The following is a 21,088-nucleotide window of genomic DNA, read 5'->3' as shown; positions in this document are numbered from 1 at the left end:
TCTGCCTTGCTCGTCTCCCTGAGATCCCCAGGCAGAGCCCTCAGCCCTGCTGCGTGTGCAGAGGAGCTGCTCCTGGGCAGAGCTGTCTCTCTGCAGTGCTGCCGCTTGCCAGGAGCTCCCTCTGTCCCAGGAGCCCAGCCCAGCCCAGCAGCATAGGAGCAGCCCATCATGTCCCTTTCTCTGTCCCCTCTGGGCTCGCTCCACGTGTCCCTGGGGCTCCAGGGGCACAACTTCGAAGCTGAAGTAATCAGTGATGTTGATTCTCTCTCCTCTGAACAGACACTTCTTGCCAGCACTGTATATTTAGTTTTAAAAGATAAATCACTCTGAGAATCATATTTTCTTGTCCCATCATTAGAGAGGACACCAGGAATCTTACAGCAAAGTATCTAATTCCTCAAAGCTAGAGGAGGAATATCTTCAGTTGAATGAGTTAAGGCATTGTATTCTGGTTTTATATCCTAGGTCTAGAGAGACATTCATCAGTCTTTGGCCATGACTTCTGTGAGGAAAGGACAGGGTTGTGGACGTGGGCAGAGCAGTGATGGTCTGTTACCTGGAAGTCAGCAAGGCATTCATCATCACCCCCCACAATATGCTTGTGCTCAAGTTAGGATATTATGGTCTGTGTCGGTGTGCAAGTAGATGGGTAAAAGGCAATCTGGATGGTTTGGCTTAGAAGGACAGTAGATAAAGGGAAAAACTTTCCATTCCTGAGGACAGTCAAGCACTGGAAGCTGTTTCCCAGGAGTGCGCATCCACTCTACATCAGAAAGTTACCACGATGTGTTTGTATAGACCCCTCACTAATCTGGTCTGACCCTGCTTGGAGGAGGAGGTTGGTCAAGACACATCTTGAGGTGCCTTAGAGACTGAATGACGCTGTCCTTCCTTCCCCTTCATGTTTCTGATTTGGAGAAAGCCCTCAGGTTCCTTCTGATCACAGAAATAATTCGCATGAGGCGCAAGGCTGCTTTACAAGTAACCGTAAACAGCCCTGATCACAACCGTTGTATCCTTTTACACTTCCTCCAACCCAGCTTCCTCTTGTTTGCTGTCCTAATAACCTTCCAGAAAGAAAACACCGCCTTGTTCATCCTTTCAGAGCAGGTTGTTCAAGAGGTGTCAGCATCCATCTACAGAGTCTGCGCATCAGCCAGGCAGCAAAGCCATCGTTACAGAAATGCAGACGAGGCTCTTGACCAGCTCCTTGAACCCAGATATCAGTGTGACACGTCTGCTGAGATTCCCGGGAACACCTGAACTTTAAGTTCAGAGCATGTGAGTTCTGGTTGGGTATCCTGGATTGTCTCCTGAGCCACGTGGTGCTTCAGGCTGTGAAGAGAATCAAAACCAAATTTTTCACTGGGTTAATTAATTTTACAGACTGTCACACAGGGAGTTGAAGGGAGCTCAGAACTCCAGTCTCTGCTGTACTATAAGGCTTCATACCCCATCCACAGGTACATTTCTAAATGGTCCAGATAGAGGGTGATCTTGCAAAAGTCACTCTTTGTGTCCCCAGGTGCATGGACGCTGCTCATGTGCCTCTGCAGAGAGTGGCAGAGGTTGGATCCCTTTCTCAGGAGAAACTCCTTGCTGGAAAGACACAGCTATGGGGCTGGCTCAACAAGGTTTTATTGCATTTCACTCAGCAGCAGATTTGACATATTTGGTGCTTTTCTGTGATTACTTCTTCTGCACAGATGATCACAGAAGGACAACCATTTCATAAGAGCTGGTTACAAAGGCCCTGTCATGAACAAGAAATCTCACTGTGAGATCTGGAGGGAGTGAGGAAGATTATAACAAGCACCAGGAAGAGCCAAGAAGCTCAAGGCCTCTTCTGTAGAGTGCGAGGCCCTGAGCAGCAGTGACCGGCCATGTGTGGTGTGGGAGAGGGTCAGGAGATGTGGGGTAGAAAAGGGTGATGGCTGATGACTTCAGCAAATCCTTACAACCGTGTCTGAGCCACAAGTGGAATGCGGCTGATATCTGGGGGTTGAAGGGGAATGGTAGAAAGATTGTTGTTGATTTTGGAAAGAAGGCAGGCTTTTTTGGATTAATGATATATGGCAGTGCCATTTGCATGCTGTGGGCTTGACTGTGCCCGGGAGATGGGGAATGGCTGCTGCTGTGGTGGCTGTGCTCAGTCATGGCCCATGAGCTGATCCTGCTCTGCTCCTCTCTTACACTGCCCACACTTGGATGGACCTAAGGAATCATCCATGAACCTGGTGGATGCATGGACCTCCTGGAGTGATGGGTATGGATCCAAATAGAGGATTCAAGCAAGTTTGGGACTGGGACAGCTCAGGTGATTGGTGACCATTGTCAGGTCTGTGAAAGAAGTTGAATGGGTTTGGGGGACCTCACAGGCATTGCCAAGTCCTCAGAAAACCAGAACCTTGTGGTTAAAGCAACAGCACTTGGCACCAAACCCACCCTCAAAACACAAAACACTCACAGTGACCACAGGCAGAGCCTGAGAAACATTTGACTGAAAGGGTCTCCTTTGTCAGGTCCTGGGGTCAGGGCTTGGCCATTCTGGTGATGAACAAACGTCAAGGGCTGACGTGGCACCAGAGCCACCTCAACATTGCCTTTACCACCTCTGACCATTGTCTCCATTGTTTTTCCTTGAGCAGCCTCCAGGGACAGGGACTGCTTGTGTCAGTAATGGCCCTTCATGGGGATCCAAACACCCTCAGAAACTTGGGGTTTGTTTCTGCCCTTCAGTTCATGACAGGTTTGTTCATTCTTTCAGTAGTTGCAATTCAGGATCATGGCAGCAGAGGGCTCAGTAACATCCAAAATACCCTTACAAGACAATGCTCTCTGCAGCACTTTCCTAAAGGCTTCAAGTCCTTTGTGGATGATTTCAGAGATTTCAGAATTGTCGCCAAACAGTGAGCATTTCCATAATAAAGAGTAATAAAGCCAAATCTCTAATATTTCCGTCCCCCTCCCAAAACCCTCATTTCCAGAACAGCTGGTATCAACAATCTCCAATGAATATTGATCTAGAGAATCTCCTGATAACAACTGAATGTGTCAGAGAAGTGGGTGCCTAAAGCATCACTTGATGGACGAGACAGGCCAGGACACCTCAAGAGGAATCACACAACTCTGGGCCAAGAGGTGGGTGTTCCTGGGAATCTCAGGTGCCACAGCACAGTGATACTTGTGTTCAGGGAGCTGGTCAAGTGACCCATCTCCTGTTCTGTAATGGTGTCTGAGTTTGCTCAGGTCATCCCTGACTTGAGACTCATCCACTGCTGGGTGTTCTCCAGACTCCTGTCTTCAGGAACAAAGTCCCAGGAGACCTTGCTGGTGAAGATGGAGGCAAAGAAGCCATGAAGAACCTCCGTCCTGTCTGATTCTACTCTTACGAAGTTCAGCAGCAGTTCCACATTCACCCTGTCTGTTCTTTTACTGGAAATGAAGCCGTGTCAGCTCATCTTGTGCCCTCAGACTCTCCTGCAGGTATCAAGTCCAGGGCAGCTTTGGCATCATCCCCACATCCATGGACAAGGTTTCTAAATTCCTCCTTTACAGCTTCCCCTGCTTCCACCTCCTGTGTGCTGCCTTTGTGCCCTGGAGCTCCATCAGTTCAGAGGAGCAGCCTCACGAAATAAATGCTTCTTTTCATGGGTACGTGGAGAGATCATTCTTGTGCTTGGAGCAGGCTGTCCTGTAAGGCTTCTCAGATTTTCTGAGCTCCTTCACCCTTATGAACTGCTGCCCACCTGTATCAGACACCCAGTTATGTCAAAGTCTTCTCCTCTGGAGCCCACCAGCCTGTGCTCTGCTGCTGGCCTTCCTCCCTCCCCTCTGCTGCCTGGGACCCCACTGTTTCCTGGTCACAACAGCCAAGGTGGACACTGATGTTCACATCCCGCACCAGCTCTTCCTTGTGTCCCTGTTCCAGATCCAGGTGAGCATCACCCTTGTTGGCCCATCAGATAGCTGTGTTAAGCAGTTGGCCGTAGATCCTTTGGACTTGCAGCTTTGCCTGGCCAGGTCATGTCAGGGGAATTACAGTTCCCTATAGGAACCTGCTCATTGACTGAAGACTTCAAAAGGTTGCTGACAGAAGATCTTTTCCATGATTCAGTAGTTTACAAAACCCAATGTGCTGTCACCCTGTGCTGGTTTACATGACTAAGTCTTGGAACTGGGGGTGAGTGTGGCTGTGCTACAGTTGTCACTTCTCTGAGAAGACAACAGGAGTTTGACCAACGTCAGACAGAGCCGATTTCAGCTGCTCCAAGATGGACGCACTCTCTGCCAAATCTGAGCCACTCAGTGATGCCGGCAGCACCTCTGGGATATTGTAGTTGAGAAAGGGTAAAAAACGCTGCACAACAGCAGGTGGGAGAGAGGAGGGAGGAAATGTGAGAGAAAAGCACTGCAGACACCAAGGTCATATCCCATAGGACCCAAGCAGGTCCCTCAGCAGGCCAAAGCTTGCTCTCCTGAAATCCTGCTCTTGGCCTTGTGATCATCTCCCAGGAGCCTCAGCTCCACTTTCCCATCCCTGACTGTTCCATCCTGACCAACTCTTTGTGGTTTTAAGTGTGAAGTCCCACAGGGCACCTCACCTCACTGACTCCTCAGTCCCCCGTGTCAGGAAGATGTTGTCAATGAGCTCCAACCCCTCCTGGATGGCTGGTACCTTGCAGATATTGGGATATCTCAGGTCTGTCACGAGGACACCGCCCCGACAACATGATGCTTCTTTCATTTGTCTTGAAGGAGGCCTCATATAATTTATCTTCCTCATCAGTGAGTCAGTAGCTGATGTCCAGTCACCACAACACTGCCCATGTTGTTATGCCTTTTCCTGATGACTCCTCAACCTTCAGCTGACATTTTCTGTTCCCAGGCTGAATTTCATGCATTCCTGCTGTTCTCTCACAAGAGGGAAATCTACCCCTGTGAGTCCAGACCTCTGACAGTATGAGTAGCATACCCCCAAGACCCCACGGTTTCTCCAGGAGATGGTATTTGTAGTGTCCTGTAGCTCCTTATCCTGTTATCTTGGGAGAGAAACCCTTATCAGGATAAACCATCTGCATGAAAACATTAACAGCTGAGCAAATGGACCTTCAGTCCAGGGAGAGTCCAGACCTTGTGAATATCTGGTATTCGACCAGCAGAAAGCTCTGAAGTTGTACAAAGAGACGTGACCAGTGCTGTATCAGGGTGGGACAATAACCCCATCCATCAGGACAGAGCAGGACCTGACACGCTGAGCAGTGACCCTGAGGAGAAGGGCCTGGGCACTCCAAGGTCCCCACACCAGCCCGTGGTGCACGCTCTCCATGAACAAGGCAGCTGCACACGGGGCTGCATGAGGAGGAGCGTGGGGACCCAGACACCTGGAGTTCTCATCCCATTCGGTTCAGCACTGGTGTGACCCCACACACACGGGGGTGTGCCAGTGTGCGGCTTCCCAGTTTGGAGAAGCAGAGGGGAACTGGAGAGTGCAGGGCTCTGCCAAGGCAGGTTCAGCACCTTGTGCACATGGTGTGGGATGCTGAGGAACCTGTGCTGCTTTGGCCCAGCAGCGCTGGGGAGGCTGCAGCAGTGCAGGAGTAGCCAGAGAGTGCTTGAAGGGTGGTTTCAGAGGTGGTGGAGGTTTTCTGCATAGTGGGAAACAGCATGGGAAAGAAATAATGGCACAAAGTGCAGCTGGAGAGGTCCAGGCTGGAGATGAGCAGAAAGGAAGGTGACTGGAAGGGCAGTGCTGTGGTGGAGCAGGTCAGCAGAGGGAGTCTGCATCAGCCCAAGGCTTTGTGCTTCAATGAACAGCTGGGGAGGATGCAGAGATCTCAGCAAATGGAGGAAGATGCTCAGACAAGAGCAAGGTGGGGCAGCAGGGGGGATGTCTGCAGCCTGCAGGGAAAGAGGTGCAGGGGATGCCACAGCACAGGACAGGCTGTGGTGGAGATGATCAAGGGATGTAAAGGGGCTGAAAGCCCCACCAGACATGAGCTCCTTCTCCCCTTGGCTATGGCTGTTGTCTGCACCTCTGATGCCTGTGAGGAGAGACCTTGTCCTTCCAGCACAGGGGCCTCATGGCCTCCTTGTCCCCAGCCAGGAACCTGGGAGGTGTGGGACCATAGTCCTGCCCTTGGCCTTGCACAGCCCCACATCACACTGTCCAGGAAGGGAACTGGGCAACATTGATGGACAGGATCTGCCTTCCCAGGACTGGGGGTCAGGGCTTGTCCCTTTGACTAATGAAACACATTCAGGTTTACTCAGCATTTAAGAGAACTTCACCTTGCTTTTCCTGACCTCTTGTCACTGCATCCCGTTTTCTTCTCTAACCAGACCCTGGGGTCAGTTCCTCAGTAGTGTCCCTCAGTGGGACTCATTAACATTGCAAGAAACTTTGGAGTTTGAATCTGACTTCTTGAGAGGTTTCATCAGCTTCCCCTCAGGGTCTGAGGTTCATGGAATCAGCACCAAACCCACCAGAAGGGTCGTTAAAGTGTCTTGGGCTTCTCCTGTGCTACTGAGCTGGGCTGGGCTCCTGGGACAGAGGGAGCTCCTGGCAAGCGGCAGCGCTGCAGAGAGACAGCTCTGCCCAGGAGCAGCTCCTCTGCACACGCAGCAGGGCTGAGGGCTCTGCCTGGGGATCTCAGGGAGACGAGCAAGGCAGAGAGAGATTAAAGGTGGTCAGGACTGGGAGGATGACTGAGAGCTCACTGGAGGAGAAACCTTTGCAGCCCTTGCCATGGTAAGTCTCTGGGTGCAGGGCAATGCAGCTGTAGCTCCTGGAGGCATCTCCTAAAACTGGCACAGGCACAGCTCGTGGCATCTGTAAGGACGGGGATCTTTTTCAGCAACTTAAAAAATCTGAGAAGCAAGTTGTGCACCCAGGGGTGCCCAGGGCTGTCCTGCAGAGCAGGGTCCCTGCACCCCAGGGCTGTGCCGGGGCAGGGACTCTGCCACCTGCCAGGGTCAGCGCTCAGCCTGCCCGGGAGATCCCATGGCAGCAGCTGTGGGTGGAAGGAGCGACCTCCGACAGGGCAGGCAGGGAGCTTGTGGGGTTGAAGGGTGCTGTGCGGGTCAAGGCTGCTCAGAGCTCCAGATCAACCGCACAGACATTGCAGAGGGTCCTTCTGAACAAGGACATCAAGACAGCAACAGCTGCAAGGGAAGGAGTCTGTGCTTTCAGTTTTCCACTCTTGGTTGGTCGGGTGTGCTGTGGGAGGTGGGGATTTATTTCTCTGCTTTGGAGAGGACACTGAGACCCCAGTTCTCGTTAGGACTTGTCTGAGCTGCTCCTGAGCCCCTGCACACACAGAGCTGCCCCTGGGCAGTGCCAGGAGGTGTGAGCAGGACAGAGCTGAGCACACAGCACGTGAGACGGGCTCTGTGGCACTGACAGGGAGCAGACCCAGGGACAGAGACACAGCTGCAGGCAGCACAGACACGGGCAGGAAGAGTTAACTGCTACCAGAAATGCTGGGGATGGGATTTAGGAACTTCTGTCACATCCTCTCGAGTGCAGACACATTTCCCAGTGCAACCCCTGGTCTCCTCTCCTCCCCAGCAGAGCCTCTGCCCCAAAGCCATGGGGTCCAGGTCACGAGTCTCCACCTCAGCAGCTGGACCTCCAGGTGAAGGGTTCCTGGAACGTGGTACACAAAAAAGGTGCTAAAAGTACTTGCTCTATAGTGTCATTATGTGAGTGGCAGCAGCACAGCCAGGTAAGGAGAAGGTTCCACAGCATGCTCATCTGCCTTTCTGTCCTTGCTTTATTTTCTGGTAGCACTGCAGTGTCCTTCCCTGTTTCTACAGGTGTCCCTGATGCTCTTGCTCTCTGGGGTTGGGGTGGGAGTGTGGGTCAGTTTTTGTTCTGACACCAACTCAGGCGGTTTTGCCCCAGAGCTGTGTTCATGGAAACTGCATGCCCAACTGCATTTTAAACTGTGATGAACTGTTTTTCTCACTTGGTAGAAAGAGAGAATGAGCAGAAATATCCCTCCATTGTGGAGGGGGTTTTCCATGAGAAACAGCCCATTTATTTTCTTCAGAGAAGTCTCCCCTAACTTGTCACAGTCTTTTCCTCCTTGCACAGGTCCTCACGCCCACAGGCAGCAAATGTCCAACAGCAGCTCCATCACCCAGTTCCTCCTCCTGGCGTTCGCAGACACACGGGAGCTGCAGCTCTTGCACTTCTGGCTCTTCCTGGGCATCTACCTGGCTGCCCTCCTGGGCAACGGCCTCATCATCACCACCATAGCCTGGGACCAGCACCTCCACACCCCCATGTACTTCTTCCTGCTCAACCTCGCCCTCCTTGACCTCGGCTCCATCTCCACCACTGTCCCCAAGTCCATGGCCAACTCTCTGTGGGATACCAGGGTCATTTCCTATGCAGGGTGTGCTGCACAACTCTTTCTGTTTGTCTTTTTAGCTTCAGCGGAGATTTATCTTCTCACCATCATGTCCTACGACCGCTACGTTGCCATCTGCAAACCCCTGCACTACGGGACCCTCCTGGGCAGCAGAGCTTGTGTCCACACGGCAGCAGCTGCCTGGGCCACTGGGTTTCTCAGTGCTCTGCTGCACACGGCCAATACATTTTCACTGCCACTGTGCAAGGGCAATGCCCTGGGCCAGTTCTTCTGTGAAATCCCCCAGATCCTCAAGCTCTCCTGCTCACACTCCTATCTTAGGGAAGTTTGGCTTCTAGTAGTCAGTGTCTGTTTAACTTTCAGCTGTTTTGTGTTCATCGTGGTGTCCTATGTGCAGATCTTCAGGGCCGTGCTGAGGATCCCCTCTGAACAGGGACGGCACAAAGCCTTTTCCACCTGCCTCCCTCACCTGGCCGTGGTCTCCCTGTTTGTCAGCACTGCCATGTTTGCCTACCTGAAGCCCCCATCGATCTCCTCGCCATCCCTGGATCTGGTGGTGTCTGTTCTGTACTCGGTGGTGCCTCCAGCAGTGAACCCCCTCATCTACAGCATGAGGAACCGGGAGCTCAAGGATGCCCTGTGGAAACTGATGACTGGATTTCTTCTGAACCTATAAACTGTCTCTGTGTTCTTCCACATAAGAAGACATTCTCATTGCAGGTTCATCTTGTGTAGTATTTTTTGTCTCTAGTTGTGATTTTTTTTTTAATGATAATATTTTTATTCCCTTTGTAATTCACTGCCTGCTTTTCACTTCTCAGTGAGTGGCTGTGTCAATGTGGAATCGTGTTATCTGTGTTTAAGCAAAATAAAGGGTCCTTCACCAATATTGGTACTTGTTCTTCCAGAGCTGTTATGGTTCCAGTCCCACACTCTCCTTCTCATTCCTTGTGTTGGTGCAAAGCCTGAGTGCTCTGGCAGCTTGGTCCCCGTCCTGCTGTGTGTCAGTGCCGTGAGCGCAGGCAGGGACAGGCAATGGGCACTGCTGTGACAGAGCTGACCTCACAACAGCCTTTCCAGATAGAAAGGTGATCTCCTCAGGGCAGGGCCTGAATGTTTAGGTCTTCTTCCAAACCTTCTCTCAAGGATATGTCCTAGAAAGTGACCCACAGATGAAGCACCGTAGTACAGCTGAACAGTGTGTATGTGCAAGGCTGGCACACAGCAGCGTCCTCTCACAGCCAGGCCTCCTGCCAGAGACCTGCAGGACCAGCAGAGCAGGGGCTGGGCTGTGCCCCTGTGCACTGGACACCCCTTCATAAGGAGCTTCAAGTCAATCATCATGGACTGGCCCCTCACAACCACCATTTCCAGCCCTGTGCTCTCACCCACAGAGGTTGTTCTTCCCTCCATGGATGGACACTCAATGAATAGTTCATCAGTCCATGTTTACTTTGTACAGATGAGATGTGAGCATGCACATCATGTACATGAGGTGACATGAATGTGAGTGAGCACAAACACCATCAACTATTCCTTTCCATTCTTTGAAGGTCTGTAGCACAGATGAGGTCTTGAGGTGACTTCATGTTGGCAGAAACATCCTATGGGAAACTGCCTGAATGCAGCACTGGGTTGTTGTTCCTTTAACTCAGGTCCCTGTATCCATTCCTCATGACGTGGGACATCTCAGATAAGTACAGAGAAGTGTGACATGCTAAAGGGATGAGATGCTTCCCATCCTTTAAGAGTGGCAACAGGAGGCCAGAGGGACACTGTGACTCCTGCCTCTGTCTGTAAAAGGGACAGACTCTGTCTCTGAGCATCCCTGGGTGCATAAGGAGTCCATGAGGCCAGCTCAGATGTGGACACCTGACAGTACCCTGATATTTATGTCAAAAGTGCCATAGAAACCAGAATGGTTCTTCTTGGGTCCTTAGAAAACGCAGACCTCAAACCCGTCTTCAAGAAGAGCAGGAATAGAAACTGGGAGAATAACAGGCGGGCCACCCTACCTCCCTCCCTGGGAAGGGGATGGGACATGTCCTCCTGCAGCTGTTTCCAGGAATGTGAAGGACAAGGAAGGGACTGCTGAACCCAAAAGGATAGGGAAAGAAAGGCATGTTGTGCACAGGGCGTTTGCAAGGCTAAGCCATGGTCTCCTTCTGACCAGAGTGGTGCTGATGGGGCTCAAGAAGTGGATGCTGGGTGGGAAGTTGGCTGAATCATCAAGCCCAAATATCACCAGTGTTACAAAGTCCTCCGTGCAACCAGTTACTGGTGTCATCTCTCAGTGACCAGCACTTGGGCAACACTGTTGAACATCTTTATTCTCCTCTTCCAAGATGTAACAGAGTGAACTTTCAGTGCCTTTGAGGATGATGCAAACCTGGGTGGAGGCCTTGAGCAACCTGACGTGGTTCACCTGCCCTGTTCAGGAGAGTGAGACAAGATGAGTGAGACAAGGGCTCTCTGCAAACCTGAGTTATTCTGTGATTTGAAAGATTTTTTGCCTTGGAGAGGTTTCAGGAGAGAGAATAGGTGGAAATATAGAAAAAAAATAAGAAAGGGGAGAAGAAGAGATACAGAAGATGTTACCGGAAGTACAGGAGTTCCAGTGAAGAGTGCTTTTCACTCACAGTGTTAGTAGGAAATATATTCGACAAATTTGAACAAGGTGAGGAAGCGAGATGGGTGTCTGCAGCCTGTGAGAAAGAGGAGTAGGTGTAGGACTGTGTAGAATACGCTTCAGTCTTGGTCAGGTCCTGAGCCATAAGGCAGGGAATGGACGAGTGTGGTATTTTGTGGTCAGTTGTGTCTCAGACACTCATAATCCAGTCAGAATCCTGTGGCTGTGAAGGGGCAGTGAGGTCAGTTCTGTCTCTGGAGGTGACAGCCAGGCAGCAGGGACATGGCTGGGAAAGAACCTCTGCCTAAGTGCTCACAGGCCCTACCCAGGAAGAGGCCTTGCAGATGGGTTGTCACGTCCATCCCACCTGAGAACATGAGGGGACAGCAGCAGGGACATGTGCAACTTGGAAGCTGAGGACTGGATATCGGGAGGAAGAAATGTCAGTGGAAGGGCAGTGCTGTGGTGCAAGAGGTCACCCAGAGGGAGCTGGATCAGCCCATGGTTTGTGTTCCAAAGAGCAGCCAGTGAGGGTGCAGACACAGCAGTGAAGGTGCAGAAATGCTGGGGTGAGAGCAGGTGGGGAAGCGAGATGGGTGTCTGCAGCCTGCAGGGAAAGAGGGGCAGGGGTAGGACCGTGTAGAACAGCCTGTGGTGGAGATGGCAAAGGGCGCTGGCAAGGCTGGAAGGGACCCACAGAACCCAGGTCTCTGTCCCCTTGGCCGTGGCAGTTGTCTCTGCCACTGAGGCCCAGGAGAAGCCATGTTGTCCTCATGGCTCTGGGGCCTCGGTGGCTGCTTGCAGCCCCATGGGGAAGCTGGAAGTTGTTGTCCAAGTGTTGTCCTTCCCTGGGCCTTGCACACCCACATCCCATGGTCCCAGGAAGAGCCCTGAGCCGTGTGTGAGGGGCAGAATCCCCCTTCCCATTGCCTGAAGGTCATGGCTTCTCCTTTCTGCTTCAGAAAGAAAACCAGGGGTTTCTCAGCATCAGAGCTGAAGAAAAGACTCAAAGGAGACCTCATGGTGGCTACAGCTTCCTCACAAGGGGAGGAAGAAGGGGAGGCACCAAACTCCTATCTCTAGTGGCCAATGACAGAACCCAAGGGAATGGCAGAAGATGAGCCAGGGGAGGTTCCGGTTGGACATGAAGAAAAGGTTCTTCACCCAGAGGTGATGGACACTGAACAGGCTCCCAGGGAGGTGTCACGGCCCCAACCTGACAGTGTTCAAGAAGAGACTGGACAACTTCCTCAGACACACGGTGTAAACTGTGGGGTGTCCTGTGCAGTGACAGGAGTTGGACTCCATGATCCTTGTGGATCCTTCCAGCTCAGGACATACTATGACTCTATGAAATACTAGGACAAAAGTCCATGTTTTCATTGTACAGATGAGTTGTAACCATACACATCATGTGCATGTCCACTGTGTGCATGTGGTGAGATGAACCCAAGGGAGCACAAATGCTGTCAGCTATTCCTTGGGGTGCCATAAAGGTCGGTGGGACAGAGATGGTGTTCAGGGGTCTCTTCCAATCTGTGCTATTGTAGGATTCCATGAATCTTTTCCTTGGAGAGCTCTTTCAAGTCAGAACAGACAAAGGAAGAAGAGAAAAATAATAAGAGTCAGAAGCAAAGATGTAAAATGTCCCAGAGTAAATACAGCAGCTCCTCTGAGGAACGTTTCTCCACTCAAACCCTTGATAGGAAATCTATTGGCTAAATTTGATGAAAGCAGCTAAAGTCTACCTGCTCACACACTGGAGCACAAGGAGGGTGATGGCTGGGTACGATGCCATGTGGTCACTTGTGTCTCAGGAACTCATAGTCCAGTAGAAGCCAATGGCTGTGGAGGGGACGGTGAGGTCACTTCTGCCTCTGCAGGGGACAGGCCAACAGCAGGAACATGGCTGGGAAAGGACTGTGAGGTCACCCATACCAGACGAGCAATCAGGCCCAATCAGCTTGGCTTTGTGAAAGGCAGGTCCTGCTTGACCACCCTGATCTCCTTCTATGACAAGGTGACCTGCTGAGCAGATGAGGGAAAGTCTGTCGTGGGGAGTGAATGCGCCACCCAGGCTGTGGGTGTTGTGTCCTTAGACTGCAGTAAAGCCTTTGACACCGTATCCCACAGCATCTCCTGGAGAAGCTGCAGCTCATGGCCTGGATGGTGTATCTGCGATGAGTAAAGAACTGGATGGAGGGCCGGGCCCAAAGGGTTCTGGTGAACGGAGCCAAATCCAGTTGGCGGTTGGTCTGGAGTGGTGTTCCCAAGGGTTCAGTACTTGGACCAGTTCTCTTTTATCTCTTTATGAATAATCTGTATGAGGGAATCGAGTACACCCTCAGTAAGTTCGCAGATGACACCAAGTTGGGTGGGAGTGTTGATCTGCTGAAGGGTAGGAAGGCTCTACAGAGGGATCTGGAGCTGCTGGTTCATTAGGCTGAGGCCATTTGTCTGAGGTTTAACACGGCCATGTGCCAGTTCCTGGACTGGGGTCATAACAACTCCCTGTAACACTACAGGCTTGGAGGAGAGTGGCTCGAAAACTGCCTGGTGGAAAAAGACCTGGGGGTGTTGATCGAAAATGACTGAACATGAACCAGCGTGTACCCAGGTGGCCAAAAAGGCCATTGGCCTCCTGGCTTACATCAAGAATAGTGTAGTAAGCAGAACCATGGCAGTAATCATCCCCTTGTACTCGACGATGGTGCGGCCACAACTCGAATCCTCGGTTCAGTTTTGGGCTCGTTGCTACAGGAAAGACCTTGAGGTGCTGGAGTGAGTGCAGGGGAGAGGGACAAGGCTGTTGAGGGTCTGGAGCACAAGTCTGCTGAGGAGCAGCTTAAGTACCCGGGGTTGTTATAGCTTGAAGAAAAGGAGACTGAGGGGAGGCATTTCTGATCTCTATAACTATCTGAAAAGAGGTTGTAGTATGGAGGGTGTTGTTTTTCTCCTGTGTAGCAAGTGACAGGATGAGAGGAAATAGCCTCAGCTTCTGCCAGAGAAGGTTCAGAATTGATATTAGGAAGCATTTCTTCATGGAAAGGGTTGTGAAGCAGTGGAACAGGCTGCCCAAGGAAATGGTTGAGTCACCATTCTTTGTGCCTTAGCACAGCTTCTAGGAGGATCTGTGCCATGATCTTCCCAGGCACAGGTAAGAGGTAGACAGGTCAGTAGCTTTCATGGTCCTCCTTTCTACAGCAGAGAAACACTGCCACACAGCACAGCTTGGAACATGGAGAATGGACATAAGGAGGAAGAAATGTGACTCAAAGGGTAGTACTGTGGCACGAGAAATCATCCAGAAGGAGCATGAGATCAGCCCATGTCCTTGTGTTTCCAGGAACAGAGCATGAGAGTGCAGACACATCAGTCAACGTATGGAAATACCAGGGTGAGAGCAAGGGGAGGAAGCGAGATGGGTGTCTACAGCCTGCAGGGAAACAGAAGCAGCTGTGGGACAGTGTAGGACAACCTGTGGTGGAGATGGCAAAGGGCACTGGCAAGGCTGGATGTCACCAAGAGAACCCAAGTCTTTGTCCCCTTTGGCTATGGCCAACACCTCTGTCACCAAGGCCTGTGAGGAGACATGTTGTCCTGAGGCACTGGGGCACCTCATGGCCTCCTTGCACACCCCCAGTAAGGCTGGGAGCTGTCACACCATTGTCCTTCACTCAGCATCACACAGCCCACATCCCCCTGGCCCAGGAAGAGCCCTGAGCAATGTGTGAGGGACAGGATCTGCCTTCCCAGGGGCTGGGGGTCAGGCCTTGGCCTCTCTGCTTCACCCAACAAAACCAGGGTTTCTCAGCACCTCAGCTGCCTGCACATTTCCCTTTGTTTATCTGCCACCATGGCCTCCAATTCTCTGCTCTAACGAGTCCCTGGGGAGGCTCTGCTGGTACTTGCCCTCAGTGGAACTCATTAATACTTCAAGGTACTTAGTACTTTTTTCTTCTGGTTTTGACTTCTGGAAAGGTTTGTGCAATCTCCTCTCAGCACCTGAGTAATGTTCAAGGACTCAGCACCAAATGCACCATGGGGCTCATTACACTGAAGAAAGCTCTAACAAGCCATGTCTCTTCTTGTAATTGTCTTCCAATCTTGTCTAGTTAATTAGAGAGTTTTCTTGGTGTAATTCTGGAGAAAGATTTCAAAAGCTTCTGACAAAAATGTCTTTCTATTGTAAAGAGTGTATTTCATTACTGTTCAGTTTGGAGAAGAGCTGATTGCAGCATTATCTGATGTTGATCCAGGGTCTCTCCTAAGCAGGTCTGGACTGGCTGGAGAAGCTGTCCCATGAGGTCTCACACCATGTGCACAACCTTGCTCCTCACCTCCCCAGCCCCATCGTTTCTCTCATGGCCCCCTGGGCCTTGCATCCCTTTTCCTTACACCAGACTTCTCCACTGCAGTCTGCAGCTGGATGTGCCGGCTCCTTTGCACCAGCTCCCACCTGCTCTCCTTGGAGACCTGGCTGCACACAGCAAACAGGGGCTTTGCTTTACCTTTGAACAAACAAAATACAACTGATGAGAGTCATGATTAAAAGAAAACACACTCCTCAACTGTACGCCAAGGACAAACTGCCACCACTGAGGTTCACCGTCTCCAAGGCATAACCATGCAAGTAATGTTGTAGAGAGAAAGGAAATTTAAAAATAAACACAATAAAAGATTTGTCTAAGGACAGAATTAGACAGACTACTGAAAGACAAGGAAGCTTTTAACTCCTTGAAGGTGAAAGCAGCAACTGGGTTGTTGAGAAGTGTCTGAGTGATCAAACAGTAAGAAGGGAAACCCAGAGAGCAATCGCAAGTGCTTGTGTGCAGATCAGCTGCTGGAAATGGGACTTCAAACATGGTCAGTTTAGTCAGGGCAGGAGGAAATACCTGGAGGATGAGGGAGATCAGATGCACAGATAACAGAGAGTGCTGAGAAGGGAAATGTTGTTGAAGATCAGAACTTCTCCTCTTGTTCTTCATGCACATCCTGAAGTCTCTGTTTTCTCTCTTTTGAAAACACTGGTATTTAAAGTATTCAAAACAAAGAAAGGAGAATTAAAACACCAACAACGTTTCATACTTCATGTTCCAAGAAGACATTCCCTTCACTCTACATCTTCCATTTGTTTGTTTTTCTCTCTTTTTTTTTTTTTTTAATGTTCTCTAGATTTCTCTCCTACCAAAGCCTCCAGCATTAAGAAAGATAATCTTTGTGTCTTGCACAGAGTCGAAGGCATCAAACAATCCACAGCCATGGCCTGTCAGTGCCACTTTTTACTCTTGGCACAGAGTGAGTCCTGCTGGAAGCTGTTGGCCACTCTTGTCTGATGGAGGAAAGAAGGAGAAAAACTTTAAATGAACTGTTCTCTGTTTAGATGGCCATGTTGACAGTGATCTCCAGAGATCTGTGTTATCTGTCTTTCTATGTGATCATAAGGAAAAAGAAGTATATATATGTGTTGGTAAATATATAGGAAAATACATAATTGTGTCCAGTTACTCAGCAAAATACATTTCCTACCAACACTCTCAAAGGAAGAATCTTTCTTCTGAGAAATTACTGCCTCCCAATCCTCTGTGACTTGAGACAGGAATGTGGAGAACAACCAGCAGTGGATGGGGATCAAGTCAGGGTCACTGTAACTAACACAATCCTTTCCAGTCCATGGGACAGCAGGGGCAGCATCCCAGGAGCTGAGACAGCAGGACGGTGTCACATTGAGGCCACTCTGCACCATCTTGGAAAGAATCAAAACCAACTTCTTGACTGGGGTAGTTCCATTTTACGCGTGTCACACAGGGCAGATGAAGGGAGCTCAGAACTCCAGACTCTGCTGCACGGTTGGGTCTTCAGAGACAGGAAATGCAGGTGACAGTGTGTGTCAGTGCACACCACATAAAGATTCTGGCTTCCTTGGTGACTTTGCACTGACCTGGGATCTGTTCCTTGGCTTTCTTTGCCTAAAAAGGAAGGAACTCCCCTATGTCACCTGCCCCTCACAGCAGAAAAAGAAGGGAGAAAATGTATGGAATAGGGATGATATGGGAGCAATTCTGTCCAAGAGTTGTATTCTTTCAATGCTAAAAAAGGTAGAAGTGAGAGAAAGCACTGTTTTAAGAACTTCATAGAAGAAGATAACTACTGAGATGTAGCATCTGTTCTGAGAATTGCGAATGACTGTTGGGAAGGACATTAAAGAGCTTTAGTTCATTAGCATAACGATGAATAAGGAATTCTCTGTTACTGTTATCAGTGATAGTAACACCATTCAAAAAATATCTTTGAGACCAACTCTGTTGCCCCTTGGCTCCAAAGCTCAGCCTGCTCAGAGTTTGACAGGATTGCTTCAAACCACTGTGACCCAAATCTCTACAACTGTCTCTCCTCAACAGCCTTTTACCCCAGGAAGGGAAAAACTCCCAATGCAGGCACCAAACCAGTGCCCAACCTGCCTGGAGAGCCAGGACAGTTGTGCCACACAACAACCACCCTTGAAGAAAGCTGCAGGTAGTGGGAATTGTAATGGTTTCAAATCAAATAATGGAATCATAACATCATAGAATCATTTAGTTTGGAAAAGGGTGGTCTAGGAAAAGTCACCCTTTTTGTCCCCAGGTGCACGGACACTGCTCATGTGCCTCTGCAGAGAGTGGCAGGAGCTGGATCCCCTTCTTGGGACAGACTCCTTCCAGGAGAGACACAGATACAGGGATAACTCATCAGGTCTTGACGGTATTTCACTCGGCATCAGTTTTGACACATTGGGTGCTGTCCTGTAACTGCCCTTTCTGCACAAATGATCATACAAAGACAACCATTCAGTAAGACATGGTCATAAAGGGGCTGTTATGGAGAAGAAAGCTCACCATGAACTCTGGAGAGAGCGAGGAAGTTTATAACAAGCACCAGGAAGAACCAAGAAGCTCAAGGCCTCTTCTGAAGAGCGGGAGGCCCTGAGCAGCTGTGATTGGCCATGTGTAGGTGTGGGAGAGGGTCAGGGCATGTCAGGGAGAAGCAATGAGATGGCCGATGGCTTCAGTGAACACTTCCATCCATGTCTGAGCCCAGAAATGGAAAGCAGTTGATGTCTGCAGGTGGAGGAGGAACAGGAGGAAGATTTTCCTGGGAATATGGAAGGAAGAAAGGCCTCTCTTGGGCTACTCATGTATGGCAGTGACATTTCCATCCTGTGGGCATGGCTGTGCCTGGGAGATGGGGAATGGCTGCTGCTGGGGTGGCTGTGCTCAGTCATGGCCCATGAGCTGACCCTGCTCTGCTCCTCTCTTACACTGCCCAGACTTGGATGGTCCTCAGGAATCATCCATGAGCCTGGTGGATGAATGAACCTCCTGGAGTGATGGGTATAGATCCAAACAGAGGATTCAAGCAGTTGTGGGACTGGGACATTGAGGTGATTGGTGACCATTGCCAGGTGTATGAAAGAAGTTGAATGAGTTGTGAGGAACTCACAGGCATTTGCAGCTCCACAGAAAACCAGACCCTTGCAATTAAAGCAACAACACTTGACATAAAGCCCACCCCAAAACACAAAACACTCACAGTGACCACAGGCAGAGCCTGAGAAACATTTGACTGAAAGGGTCTCCTTTGTCTGGCCCTGGGGTCAGGGTTTGGCCATTCTGATGATGAACAAACATCAACAGCTCACGGGGCACCAGAACCACCTCCACATTGCCTTTACCACCTCTGACCATTGTCTCCAGGGACAGGGACTGCTTGTGTCAGCAATGGCCCTTTGTGGGATCCCAAACACCCTCAGAAACTTGGGGTTTGTTTCCGTCCTTCAGTTCATGACAGGTTTGTTCATTCTTTCAGTACCTGCAGTTCAGGATCGCGGCAGCAGAGGGCTCAGTAACATCCAAAATGCCTTTACAAGACAAGGCTCTGTGCAGCACTTTACTAAAGACTTGAAGTCTGGTGTGGATGATTTCAGAGATTTCAGAATTGTAGCCAAGCAATGAGCATTTCCATAATAAAGAGTAATAAAGTCAAATCTCTAATATTTCCGTCCCCCTCCCAAAACCCTCATTTCCAGAACAGCTGGTATCAACAATCTCCAATAAATATGGATCTAGAGAATCTCCTGATAACAACTGAATGTGTCAGAGAAGTGGGTGCCTAAAGCATCACTTGACGGAGGAGACAGGCCAGGACACCTCAAGAGGAATCACACAACTCTGGGCCAAGAGGTGGGTGTTCCTGGGAATCTCAGGTGCCACAGCACAGTGATACTTGTGTTCAGGGAGCTGGTCAAATGACCCATCTCCTGTTCTATAATGGTGTCTGAGTTTGCTCAGGTCACCCCTGACTTGAGCCCATCCACTGCTGGGTGTTCTCCAGACTCCTGCCTTCAGGAACAAAGTCCCAGGAGACCTTGCTGACGAAGATAGATGCAAAGAAGCCATGAAGAACCTCAGCCCTGTCTGATTCTACTCTTATGAAGTTCACCAGCAGTTCCACATTCACCCTGTCTGTTATTTTATTGGAAATGAAGCAGTGTCAGCTGATTTCAGCTGGCTCCAAAATGGACCCACTCCTTGCCAAATCTGAGCCACTCAGTGATGCTGGCAGCACCTCTGGGATATTGTATTTGAGAAAGGGTAAAAAACACAGCACAACAGCAGGTGGGAGAGAGGAGGGAGGAAATGTGAGAGAAAAGCACTGCAGACACCAAGGTCATATCCCATAGGACCCAAGCAGGTCCCTCAGCAGGCCAAAGCTTGCTCTCCTGAAATCCTGCTCTTGGCCTTGTGATCATCTCCCAGGAGCCTCAGCTCCACTTTCCCATCCCTGACTGTTCCATCCTGACCAACTCTTTGTGGTTTTAAGTGTGAAGTCCCACAGGGCACCTCACCTCACTGACTCCTCAGTCACCTGTGTCAGGAAGATGTTGTCAATGAGCTCCAACCCCTCCTGGATGGCTGGTACCTTGCAAATATTGGATATCTCACGTCTGATACAAGGACACCGCCCTTAAAACATGAGGCTTCTTTCATTTGTCGTGAAGGAGGCCTCATATATTTTCTCTTCCTCATCAGTGAGTCAGTAGCTGATGTCCAGTCATCACAACACTGCCCATGTTGTTCTGCCTTTTCCTGATGACTCCTCAACCTTCAGCTGACATTTTCTGTTCCCAGGCTGAATTTCATGCATTCCTGCTGTTCTCTCACAAGAGGGGAATCTACCCCTGTGAGTCCAGACCTCTGACATTGTTAGTAACGGACCCCCAAGACCCCACGGTTTCTCCAGGAGATGGTATTTGTAGTGTCCTGTAGCTCCTTATCCTGTTATCTTAGGAGAGAAACCCTTATCAGGATAAACCATCTGCATGAAAACATTAACAGCTGAGCAAATGGAGCTTCAGTCCAGGGAGAGTCCAGACCTTGTGAATATCTGGTATTCGGCCAGCAGAAAGCTCTGAAGTTGTACAAAGAGACGTGACCAGTGCTGTATCAGGGTGGGACAATAACCCCATCCATCAGGACAGAGCAGGACCTGACACGCTGAGCAGTGACCCTGAGGAGAAGGGCCTGGGCACTCCAAGGTCCCCACACCAGCCCGTGGTGCACGCTCACCATGAACAAGGCAGCTGCACACGGGGCTGCATGAGGAGGAGCGTGGGGACCCAGACACCTGGAGTTCTCATCCCATTCGGTTCAGCACTGGTGTGACCCCACACACACGGGGGTGTGCCAGTGTGCGGCTTCCCAGTTTGGAGAAGCAGGGGGGAACTGGAGAGTGCAGGGCTCTGCCAAGGCAGGTTCAGGACCTTGTGCACATGGTGTGGGATGCTGAGGGACCTGGGCTGCTTCAGCCCAACAGCACTGGGGAGGCTGCAGCAGTGCAGGAGAAGCCTGAGAGTGCTTGAAGGGTGGTTTCAGAGGTGGTGGAGGTTTTCTGCATACTGGGAAACAGCATGAGAAAGAAATAATGGCCCAAAGTGCATCTGGGGAGGTCCACGCTGGACATGAGCAGAAAGGAATGTGACTGGAAGGGCAGTGCTGTGGTGGAGCAGCTCAGCAGAGGGAGTCTGCATCAGCCCAAGGCTTTG

General features: G+C 50.4%; 1 protein-coding gene across 1 annotated transcript; it reads left to right on the top strand.

The window, feature by feature from the left end:
* The first annotated feature begins 8,121 nt into the window (after nucleotides 1–8,121).
* Nucleotides 8,122–9,265, top strand: LOC139826780 (olfactory receptor 14J1-like). The gene has a single exon (XM_071803170.1). The coding sequence runs from the start codon at nucleotides 8,122–8,124 to the stop codon at nucleotides 9,052–9,054; it is 933 nt and encodes a 310-aa protein (XP_071659271.1). The 3' UTR covers nucleotides 9,055–9,265.
* The last annotated feature ends 11,823 nt before the right edge of the window (nucleotides 9,266–21,088 follow it).

The sequence above is a fragment of the Patagioenas fasciata genome, unplaced genomic scaffold, assembly GCF_037038585.1.
Source record: "Patagioenas fasciata isolate bPatFas1 unplaced genomic scaffold, bPatFas1.hap1 Unplaced_17, whole genome shotgun sequence".
NCBI lineage: Eukaryota > Metazoa > Chordata > Aves > Columbiformes > Columbidae > Patagioenas > Patagioenas fasciata.
The sequence above is the reverse complement of the archived record's forward strand: the minus strand, read 5'-3'. Positions and strand labels throughout refer to the sequence as shown.